This window comes from Bombus affinis, unplaced genomic scaffold (assembly GCF_024516045.1).
Source record: "Bombus affinis isolate iyBomAffi1 unplaced genomic scaffold, iyBomAffi1.2 ctg00000085.1, whole genome shotgun sequence".
Classification (NCBI taxonomy): domain Eukaryota; kingdom Metazoa; phylum Arthropoda; class Insecta; order Hymenoptera; family Apidae; genus Bombus; species Bombus affinis.
In genome coordinates this window covers 23,471-35,143 of record NW_026108833.1, presented here as the reverse complement: position 1 = coordinate 35,143, position 11,673 = coordinate 23,471, and the positions used below count along the sequence as shown (strand labels likewise).

Sequence of the window (11,673 nt, the reverse complement as noted above, 5' to 3'; positions counted from 1 at the left end):
TCAAACTTTGTTTGCATAAAGTAAGTGTAAACAAAGTGTCAAATTACACTAACACTCGATCTATTAAATCCGTTCCACCTTGAGCGTTAATTCATTCAAGGTTCGTGGTATCGATCGATCGGTCGGACGTGCCCGGTGGCTCTTTAGTTGATGATTTGTAACAGAATCCTTGCATTAACACAGATTCTCAGAACACACAACTTCACCCAGCAGATATCGATTACAGTCAGTTGTCACTAACGATGCTTTTATCAACAATTTCTTTACCTGATCCTCTGTTGATCCTCTGGAAGTTTTAACTATATATATTCTCTAGGAACAGTAAGATTTTAATGATATAACTTTACTAATGAGATCTTAATGTCATAAACGGTATCGAAACTTCTTAATTAATGTCGTTATCGAAGAAGAGACTCGTAATCTTCTCAAACGAAGAGCACTTGATGTTTACAAGTAGAACTCGATATCTTAGTTTCTTAAAATGTGTTTCTGTCTTTACTTTCTAAATGTAAATGTTACGTCGCGTGAAAAGGTCCGCGCGACGTCCTTTAATGTCTGACCGTCCAGACCCAAACGTCATTAGAGAACCCTCAATAAAACTAAGGCCCACCATAAACCGATTCTCATTAGCTTGCAGAAACCTTGAATCCTGCAAGCATTTTCGGTTTATAGCGGGTACTTAAAAGGTCCTTAGGTTTATTGAACGTTCTTAAATATTACGGAGTAAGCTGGTAGTTATGACGGGAAAAATTGTTAATTATATGACAGGGAAAATCAGGCATTTAGAGATTAGAAACATCTGGGTTTTCCCACGAGTCATGCCGTTAGGATACTTCCATATCCCAACTTCAACCGTTAACGTCTTAGCTAATGGTAACGGGGATCTGTGTCCTCACATTCATAACGGAAAGTACGAACAACGAATCAGCTTACTTCGTTAAAAACCTCCATCGTCATTGACACAGGTAGACGTCCGAATCAGTCAGTCGTTCGAGTCAGTCGTTCGTAGTCGTTCGAGTTAGTCGTTCGTAGTAGTACGAGTTAGTCGTTCGAGTAGTACGAATCAGTCAGTCGTTCGAGTCAGTCGTCAGTGCAAGCCACCCAAGTCAACCAGTCGGAGTCAAGCAGTCGACGTCTCTTCATTCAGTCTTTCGGTTGATCCTGTTGATTCGATTCAGTCAAGGTTGGATCTGATCAATCGCCACATCTACTACGACCCACGAGCCTTCCTCTCTCAGATTGGCAGTCAGAATCTGAGCAAGATCCAGGCAATCTTCAGACTCAACGACGTTACTGTTGTGTGTGATTAAACGAAGCTGTTGGAGAAAAATATAATCATAACCCTACCAATCACGGAGTTATATGAATTCAACCACCCCTATTATCTTAACGGAAATCAGGGGATCGATCTACTCGCGGCGTCGATCATTAGAATCGTAACGGGAATTTACGACTCCCGTTGACGTGTTTCCTCGCGATTGCCTCTCCCCGCGATAGCTCGAAAATACAGTAAACTTTATTCAAAACGAGCCGTTTATTCGTTACAGGCCGTTAATAAAATTGCACTTTGCACAAAGGAATTGCCGTTAATAATTTAAGATTCTCTGCTCGTCGTACAGGCTATATATCACGTAATTATTCACGACGATCGTAACGTTTAAGTCCAATTCGAGCTTAAAATCCCACGTGAGCTATACTACCACAATAGCCTGAATTTCTATTTGTTCGTTTACTGCCTGTTCGTACTGCCTGTTCATCCGTTGTAAATTACAGCAAAATCTTCTAATGTGTTCCAGAATATGTCTTCATGGAATTTTAATAATTTATTAAATCTATAGATAACAAATGTAAAACTTATTAATTTATAATTAATATAAAATAAGAGAGCACGAAACTTCCTATTTTATGGACATATTAAATATTTGTAAAAAATTCTCTATCATTAGTATCACTTTAATTACTTTAAAGGATATAATCCCATAAAGCCGTGACCCCTGAAAGAATCGATGTTCACGCGTGACAAATTGGCGTCGTATGAAAGTTCCGGTATGAACGTTACTAGAGCTGATACCAGCTAGGGGCACAGGTATATGTTCTGGGTCCATTATATATTTATAAAGGGCTGCCGATTCAACGAGTGGTCCGGGTAAATTTAAATTGTAAATAGACAGAGATTTCAAGTAAAAGCCTGGATAAGAGCGGATATGGTATGAGAGTCTGTTGTGGAAAGAGGAACAGGCTGCTTTTATTTGTAAAGTTTGAATTTCCTCGATATCGAAGGTGTTTAAGCCGCAAGTGTGTTTCATGTTAATCGTTCATGTTAATTCATTCGAGACCGAGATTTTATTGAAATACGATTCCTGGGTGTCAGTACGATCTGAATGTTTTGTTAGAATGATACTGTGCTTTTCTCTCTCTGGAATATCCTTTTCATATTTTAATTTTAAATCGATGACAATCTTAAATTTTGTACCTCATGTTTTTAAAATATAAAATTATATACTATGTTATGCTATAATGTATTATGTACAGTTATATATATTATGCCTACTGATTGATATGAATTTCTTTCGGTCTCGAATGCGTTAAAACGGGGCGCAAAGAAGTCGAAATTACTTATTGTAATTGGTAAAACATCGTGAAAGGCAAACAAATACAAGAAAGAAGTTAAACTATAAATTATATTTGCGACATTGTTCTGTTTTTGCTTTCATTAAGCCTTTCATCAAGACAACCGATCTATAAATATTAATCGACCAATTTCTCTAAGCTTGTAACTTCAAATTAATGTTTATATATATAAAGAGTTACGTATTAATCTATCTAAATATTTAAAAAGATGTTTAATGTTATAAATGATGGATATTAAAGATGTTCAAAAGAATGTAGTCTTCGCGTGTTCTTTATCATATGCCTGATCAAAGACATTCCAATATTATTACAATATCCAATTACATATTGATACACAAGATATACAGATTATTATTTATCACATTTTGGTTTTCTTAATTGAGTTATTCATTTAGTACAAATGATAAGTAATTAGTAATAATTCATAAAAAAAAAACGGTATTGTAGTAGAAATATTATAAGAAAACATTTTCTGTTTCAGTGTAGAATTACTCCTTCTTATAGACAGTGTCGTACAAATCCGTACGTCTTTGAGAAAATGTAGGTATCTGAGCCCTTACTTCCTCAACAACTTTCAAATCTGAGAGAAAAGAAAAACATACGAAGTAATAAGTAATGCTTGCTAATAAATTCAGCAAATACAGAGGGAGCCGGCAAAATCGATAAACCAACGTTTAATGTTAAGCTGGAAATTACCGATATCGGTGACCACGATATTTTCCTGAGTTTCCAAATCATAAAGGATTTTCCCCCAGGGATTTGTCAACTGTGTATGTCCCCATGCGACATAACTTGCTGAAGGAACACGAGCCGGTGATATACAGGCGACGTATAATTGATTGTCATTCGCTCTGGAACGCTGAAGTAATGACCAGTGCAGTGGTCCAGTGGTCATATTGAATGCCGCCGGATATATCAGCATTTGGCAACCTAACACAGAGAAACGGGAAATATGAGACCACTAAATTTTAGTTAACTTTGTAGGTGCACAGTCCACATTCCATAATTTATGAATATGCGAGAACAGTCCTCTTGTCGTGCTTCTAATTCTTTTATTTATTTCATTTTCAGCGAATATACTGGTTTTTTTAATTAAGCTCCTTTTTATACAGAGTTACAGATTATATTGATTATAATTTATATAGAATATATTTAAGAAAGATAGTTACTTTCCTGCTAGTTAAGTATTGTTCGATTAAGCTACTGTACCTTTGTTCCGATAAATGCGTGCCATTTCCTCGAATCTGATATCATAGCAAATGCCAATACCTATTTTCCAGCCCTTCACATCAAACATTGTTAGGGAATTACCAGGACTGAGTGAATCACTCTCTCGGAAAGTAATCTTGTTGGGAATGTCGATGTCGAATAGATGTACCTAATAACATAAAAATATAGTTGCTAACTCTATTGCTGTAACTTTTGTAATTTAACATCAATGTTACGAACTTTTAAACTTTAATTGTTTTTTATTTAATAACTGACAGCGTTTTTATCACTTTCTTTTATTAAAAAGTTTTATCATTTAATAATATTTGAGAAGGAATATTTTTTAAGAAAAAATAAGTTTTTTCCTATGTGAAAAATTTATATTACACGACAAATATATTGTACAAAAACTTATATATTATATTACGACAAAAATGTATGTTTCTCGTATCAAAAAGTATTTTATAAACCTATAACATATTTTGTAAATTATAGAATTGGTTATAGTACACGTATGTACATATGTATATTCCTAAATTATTCCTAGATAGAGTCACTTTCTCCACCCCAATATTTTCAATTTCAAAGCCACATGGACGTATATTATTTACCTTCCGGTGTTTTGCTATCAAAGTTCCATCGGGACCCCAAATAGTACAGGTATTGTACAATTTATCGCCCTCTATTTCAGGTATCGTACCACCAACTACATAAATGCTGTTTTCCTTAGCTGCCTTCGATAAAGCAACGCTCGTTTCACCATCAGGAATACTCTCGGCGTATTTTGGAAAGTATTCTGCATTGCAATATTTCAATTAATGAAAAATAACTGTCCTTTGTTCCAACCATAAATTAGGTTGAAATGTTTGTCAATTTTTTATTTTTTAAATTATTAAAATAACTAAATTTTATATTTCGATTTACTTAAATATATAATTACTTAGATAATAGTACATATAATAAATTGTTTCTACAGGTTCAAGATGAAAAATGAATATTTAGAAATGTTCAATTACAATCATGCTATTTGGGTTAGTACCAGTGACTTGTTACTTAACGACTTTGCTAGTACTTTTTCAAACATAAAGTTAGATTTTAACTAACTTTAATTTTTAACTACTATAGGTGGAATTATAAATACAAAATAATTGATAATACTAGTTTATAAGTACCTAATTATTAGTATCTTAAAAAATATATTTATACAAAAATCACGATAATCATAAAACTGGGGAAATTCTATATTCTCGAGTCAATTCACAATCTTTATGGAAGTATAAACGATAAGGTAATTTGTCTACTTTTACTTTTTTCTATATAGTTGTTATACATATAATAAATTATTAGAAAAAGAAACAAATTATTACGTATTCCATATGGTGAATTAAAGCATTCAGGAAGAGCCATAATATCAGCATTATGCTCTTTCGCGCTGGAAATGTAGGAAACTGCCCGCTCTACATTTTTGCTTTTTACTTCATTTACTTGAAGTTGTACCAAGTGCCAAGCGAAATGCTAAAATGTTGGAAAAGTTAAATACACTCGGTTATATATTTCCCATACTTTTTATCTATAAGTACTTTATACATAGTGAATACTTACTCGACATCGTTCGCACTACTTGTTTAGCGATGTTCGTAAGTATCATAATGTTCTTTGAGGTCATGTATGGTACTACTCGATATCAACATTACGTAAGCAATACGCGGGGATTTTTAATAATTATTGATAAAGTTTAGGACATTAACTTTGATGTAATTGTAAACATTATTACATATTATAATTAAATGTAATTTTCAGTTAAGGGTAAGAAAAGAAATATACTGTAGTATCGTGGGCAAAAGGCCCAAGATATCGGCCGAACCGTATACAAAGTGGCGAGAGCCGTGGCGCCGTCGAGTACATCAATGTGTCGTCGGTCCTTTCAAGTGGACAGTTTTGTGGAAAGAGTCTGCGTGACCCTGGCCACGGGGTTTCGGGACACGTGTTCGATGGGACGAGAAAAGACAAAGAGACGCTAAGGGTAGAGTTAGTTGAGACGCCAGCGAGAACGAATGCAAAAGGCGTGCAGTATGGGTTGAGAAGCGAGAGCGTGCGAGTGCAGATGCCGAAGACGAGAGTTGTAGAGTTGCTAGCGTTGTAGAGAGATCGAGTTGTTAGTTATAGAGTTGCGAGAGTGATTTGAACGGAATAAGACTTTTGTGTTTTAGTTCAAGTTGAACATTTATCGTTCTCTGTCCATTTAATCTCTGTTATTTTTATTTATCTTAATAAATAGTATTAGGAGAATTTTACAAATCTAAATCATCCTAATCCTATCCTTTTTCCGATACTACAATACTTTTGTAAAAATACACTTTATTATAAAATCTGTATAAATAAAATTGTACAATTTATCTTGAAAGTAAAATGACCGAATACGTTCCTGGAAAATATTACTGCCTACTAAATGATCGAGATCTTGATCTTTCTCGTCTTTCGTGTTTCATTCTGTCTGCATAATCTCTGGGTTTCTTATCTCTAACTTTTTCTCTTTCTTTGTCTTTCTTTTTATGTTTTTTACTTGATCTTTCAGATGAGCAATCGTGCTTCTTATGTTTCTTTGACTTCTTCAATCTTTTTAATTTATAAGAATCATTACTATTAGAGTTACTTCTTTCTCTCCGTCTCTTCTTTTCAGAATCACTATCGCTGTCATCATTAGATTCGGAGCGCCTTTTTCGCCTATCTGATTTTTTATCCCCCACTTTATCATACTTGTTCTTATTATGCATCGTACTTCCGATTTTCTTTCTTTTATTACTACTTTTGTCACCATCTTCACTGTCTTCGGGGTCAGGGGACATTGATCTTCTTCTATCCATCTTTTGCTTGATTCCCTTGGATTCCTTGTCCTTATATTCCTCATACTTTTTTGTATCTGAAATTAACCCCATAAGATACTGAAAGCTAAAACCTCTACATTTATCATATTTTATATAAAAATAGAAGGGACCTTTAAAAAATTGCATGCAACAACACACTTACAGGTACTCTTGAATTAGTTTTTCTACGCGTCTGATTATGTATTTATATGTATATGTCAATTCAAATTTATTTTCTTAAAAGTCCCTTAATGAAAAACTAACACTTCATATTAACTTTGAACTTTTGAGTTCTTATATAAATATTCTGATTTAGTCACTGGCTGTACCATAAATTCATTTACAGATATTATATTTCCACCAAGAGCTAGTTTTATTATGAGCCTTCCTGCATCATCATCGAATCCTTCTATTTGACCATAATTATTAATTTGTTTTCCAGCTATAATTTTCACAAATGTTCCTTTCTCGATTTTAACCTCTTCCTCTTCTTTTTTGGAATCTGTATTTTTCTTCTGCAACGCCACTTTGTCTGCTCCAAGACCCATACCTTTTGGTCGTAATTCTGGTATGACAGCTGCTACTAATCTGTAATAGTTAGAATAAACGATTGTGAAATAAAAAATGATGTTCTCTGTTTACTTTCCAATAAGTGATGTATTAAACACATATAATTAATTTAATCCAGAGTAAAATTCATACTTTTCATTTCAACCAATTCCCTTTCCTGGTTGCCATCCCATTCCCCGTAACATAGCTACACCAAAAGCATCAATAGGAATTTTTTCATAATCTTCTAACGTAGACTGAAAAATACAAAACGATATTTATAATATGCAAATGTAATACATCTGTGCATTGCACATCAATATGTTGATAACGTACCTGTTCTTTGCCTCTTAATGATTCATCTTCTACTAAAGGTAAAGTTAAATCATTTGTTTTAATTTCATATTTATTCTTTGACTTAAGTTCCTCAATGATTTCTTTCGTCGCTTGCTCTTCTAAAGTAACAACTTTATTTTCACTATCTTCAACTGGCTCTTTCTTTATTGATATTATTGGCGATGTTTTTCCATTAGATAGCTTTGATTTTGCCTCGTTAACACTAGCGTCTCCTACCTTTTCCTTATCTGCCTTCGGAAGAAAAATGTCTGCATCTATTTTATTAACAATTCTATCATGCCAGGTTTTTGAACCTAGTAACGGAATAATTAGAGGTTCATCTTTTTTTTCTTCCTCACTGAAATAAAAAAATTGTTTTCAAATATATATATTCCGCTATTGGTGATTTTTATAGGTTAGGTTGAGGTTACATGTTTCTTGATTATAAATTTTACTTTTTGAACTCACCCTATTACTTTAATACCTTTTTCATCAAGGCATTCAATGTAATCGACTTTCTTTTTTTCTTGTGGAATAGCATTTTTTAACACAGGTTTCTTAATAGATTTCAAAAAACCGAAGGAAATTTTCTTTCCTTCTTCTGCCATTTATTTGTTATTTCAACACTGACTTATAGATCAATACACATGTATATACTAGACATAAAGATCGATGTCACTTGAAACTATGTACATGAATCTAATATCTTATTATACTTTATTAATCTATTCACAATAACTTGCACATTACTAAAATTTCATTCCGACAATATATCAAGCGCCTGAATAAGTGACATTAAAGTAAACATATATCAGAGAGGAAATACGAAGAACTGACGCCTATGGTTTTCTATGTTACAGAGCTAGTGCTGCACCATACGGCCAAATGCCGAAGGTGGCTTATGTTAGTATATACCTGCCTATACGTTTCAATCAGAAAATCGATATTATATGTTCATGTGAAAATTCACATTTCCCTAGGAGCTGTATTTTGATAGATTTAAGCTTCTAATGGAGCATTTTAAACGTATAGAGTATACTATGAAGTAGATAGTAGTGCGGATCATTTTATATTCATAGAAAATTTGAATGTATAGAAATGTACAAAATGTTCGTGATATGCAAAAATATGCAAAATATTCAAAGTAAACCAATCATCAAAAATTTTAGAAGGTGAAACAAATTTCTTTAATAACACCTAGATTAATTTTTATTTGTTAACCATCTACATTCTACTACGCTTTTGATTCTACCCTAGTTTATGCACCATAGCGCATGACAGCGCTATTATGTCCTTTACAATTTATTCAAGATCATTCTATTTTCAGATCAGACTCTCTATTTTTCTTTTTGCATCCTGCAAATTATCGTGTAGTGATGTAAAACGAAAGCTATTGCTCGTTAAAATTTGACGTAAAATTTTGTTTTCATGAAAATATACATATGTTGAATTAAATAAACTATGAATGAAATAAATAAATATTTATATATAACTTAGATTTCACAGATTATTTCGATATCGAAGTACTTCTTACGTATTAACGAAGAAGATAAAACATACTAATACAAGCATAATTCAACTGAGCGATTATGATAATGTTAATGCGCATCTCCGAACGTGCAGAGGATAAATGAGCAGATAAGTTGCTCCCATCACTTTCTCCTTTGTTTCATGCAACTGTAACTCTTAGAATGTAATGTATAAATGTATATAACTATCCTTAACCGCATTGACGAAATGATGATAGACACAATTACTTGTTTGTCAGTTGAAGATCTGTTCTTTCCTCTTACTACATATTTATGTACTCTTAACTTGTCTTTTTAGCGATACTATCGCTCGTTTGTTCTACAGTTTTCAGATTTCTATCTTTTAGCGTTCTACACACGATCGGAGCGTAAATGTGCCCGTAGTCTGCCTGTTCCTATAAGCTACGTTAAACGATCATCTTTGATTGTGTTGGTTCGTAGATCGTAGAGGAAGCCATTTACCTATCTTTCGGAACAAGAACTACAGGTAAAAACAGCGATCAATTGAGAACGGTAGTTAAGTCCGCGAGTAGAGGGGAGAGCGTGCTTTAGCGGCGACACCAGCGCACGGTTTGCAGATACGAAGCGGGGGTAAACCGGGAAGCCGTAGTTCACGAACCGTAGTAAGCGTGGTAACTCTGAGCAGTCGACGACAGTTGAAAGCCGGCCGCGCTCTGGAATTCAGGTAAATTTACCTCTTTTTCGTCTTAAATTTTCATTGACATTTCTCTGCTTATAGATTATTATACGGTTATAAATGACATATTTTTGGAGATATCGAGGAATGGTACTTTTAAGCAATTTTGATTTTCATCACTCATAAATTGAACCGAGGAAATTCCATCAATTTATTTACCGGCTGTTAAAAAGTTTTAATGAAATGGGACAAATGGTAATTAGTTGCGAAAATAAGGACAGTTGTGCCCTGAGTTACAGTGTGTGCCTTTAATTTCAATTAAATCAAAATTTTGACGGTGGATACGTATCGTTATCGTATACGTATCGTAAAATACATAGAAGAATGGCAATTATATTCTCCTTTTTATCATTTATATTCTATTATTAGAACACGTATCATTTTTCAAAATTTTCCTTGCAATCTACAATTGTTTATGTCATCTTCCTATTGATCATCGACTTTGTCATTTGCATGTCTCATTTTCCTCGTGATTCGGCATTTCAATATCAGGGAACGAATTTGTATCTTCTACATGAAATCATCTCTTTAATTTCAGATAGACGAATATGCGGCTGCTTCTGTTCCAAATATCTCCGTTGCTGTGCCTGTTGACGGAAATCGGCGCGGCTGGGATCGGCAAAGCATGGCAGATCCTGCCGTACGCGACCGATTCCTGGAATCACCCATCATGGCCACGGCTCGACTCTTCCGCGTTCGAAGTTCGCAGCGTGACCGGGGTTGGTCATCTCAATCCCTTGTTTAATTGTTGATTTTTTTAAATCTTTGTTTATTAATTCCAGGTTTTTTACATATTTTTTTTACATGATTTTTTTCCAGAATAAACGCTGAATGCTGATTGTAGAGTGGTACAGGCAAAAGTACCGATACGCGACGGTACGACATAGCCATGCATCATTACATTTTTTTTTTTTTTTTTTTTTAAGATTATTATTGTAACTTAAATTTAAGCCGCTGCTACGCTGTGCTTATGTGCGATATTTTAATTTATGTCCTGAATGCCTGGACGCAAAAACAGGACAGTTCGTTAGCGTAGGAGAGAACTTCTTCGTTAGACTGAACTCTGTTGATTGACTATTGAAAGCGCAAAGCGTAATAAGTTATAGTAATTCTTTTGCACGAGATTAAATAATTCAAGAGCGTTATTTTTTAGTATCGATTATTTATTTTAAACATTGAAATTTACAATAAACATTTAGAATTTCTCGATAACTAGATGCGACTGTCCTCACATAAATGTATCAGTATCTGTATCATATGTATCTATATCATAAATGTATCATAAATGTAATAGTATTACTTCTACTTGGTCGGAAAAATCGACAAACGCGTATATCTGTCGTTAGGCCGTGCGGAATACTTGCAAAAAACGCATATATGTGTTCTGAGTCCATACATGCGTTAATAAGATAAGAGGAAATAAAAGACAGATTATCGATAAGATACACTAACACATATGTAATACATGTATATATTACCACTCAGATTACACATATTATATATTATATTATATTATATATATTATATATATTATATTATATTATATAGGGAATATGTATACCACGTATATATGTAGAACTATATATTTCAAACTTGTTTATAGCGCGTGCGCACACATACATGCACGCACGCGAACAATTTTTCGAACGATAATTATATTAATAATTTATAACCATTTATATTTTTATATTTTTACATTTTTATATTTTTATACTTTTATATTTTTATATTTTTATATTTTTATACTTTTATATTTTTATACTTTTATATTTTTATACTTTCATATTTTTATACTTTTATATTTTTATATTTTTAAATTTTTATATGATAACCATTTATATTTTTTTAAAATATGTTC

The 11,673-nt window shown here is 33.2% G+C and overlaps 2 protein-coding genes across 4 annotated transcripts; both read right to left on the bottom strand.

Moving 5' to 3' along the window:
- Positions 1–2,220: 2,220 nt before the first annotated feature.
- LOC126927373 (omega-amidase NIT2-like) lies at positions 2,221–5,355 on the bottom strand (the record flags this gene model as incomplete). The annotated part of the gene is made up of 5 exons (XM_050743529.1): positions 2,221–3,211; positions 3,328–3,561; positions 3,841–4,009; positions 4,452–4,636; positions 5,208–5,355. Coding segments are annotated over 5 exons (828 nt in total), but the record flags the coding sequence as incomplete, so codon positions are not given.
- Positions 5,356–6,181: 826 nt separating this feature from the next.
- LOC126927371 (G-patch domain and KOW motifs-containing protein-like) lies at positions 6,182–8,324 on the bottom strand. Of its 3 annotated transcripts, XR_007715424.1 has the most exons (5): positions 8,058–8,324; positions 7,590–7,947; positions 7,377–7,510; positions 7,034–7,292; positions 6,182–6,760 (listed from the first exon to the last, which is right to left on the bottom strand). XR_007715424.1 is itself a non-coding variant. In XM_050743527.1 (4 exons), the coding sequence occupies exons 1-3, from the start codon at positions 8,195–8,197 to the stop codon at positions 7,415–7,417; spliced, it is 594 nt and encodes a 197-aa protein (XP_050599484.1). In that variant the 5' UTR covers positions 8,198–8,324; the 3' UTR covers positions 6,706–7,292; positions 7,377–7,414. The 3 variants fall into 3 exon arrangements, 2 of the variants coding, with proteins under 2 accessions (XP_050599484.1, XP_050599485.1); XM_050743527.1 differs by having other exon boundaries at positions 6,706–7,292; XM_050743528.1 differs by having other exon boundaries at positions 6,706–7,292; positions 7,407–7,510.
- Positions 8,325–11,673: the final 3,349 nt, after the last annotated feature.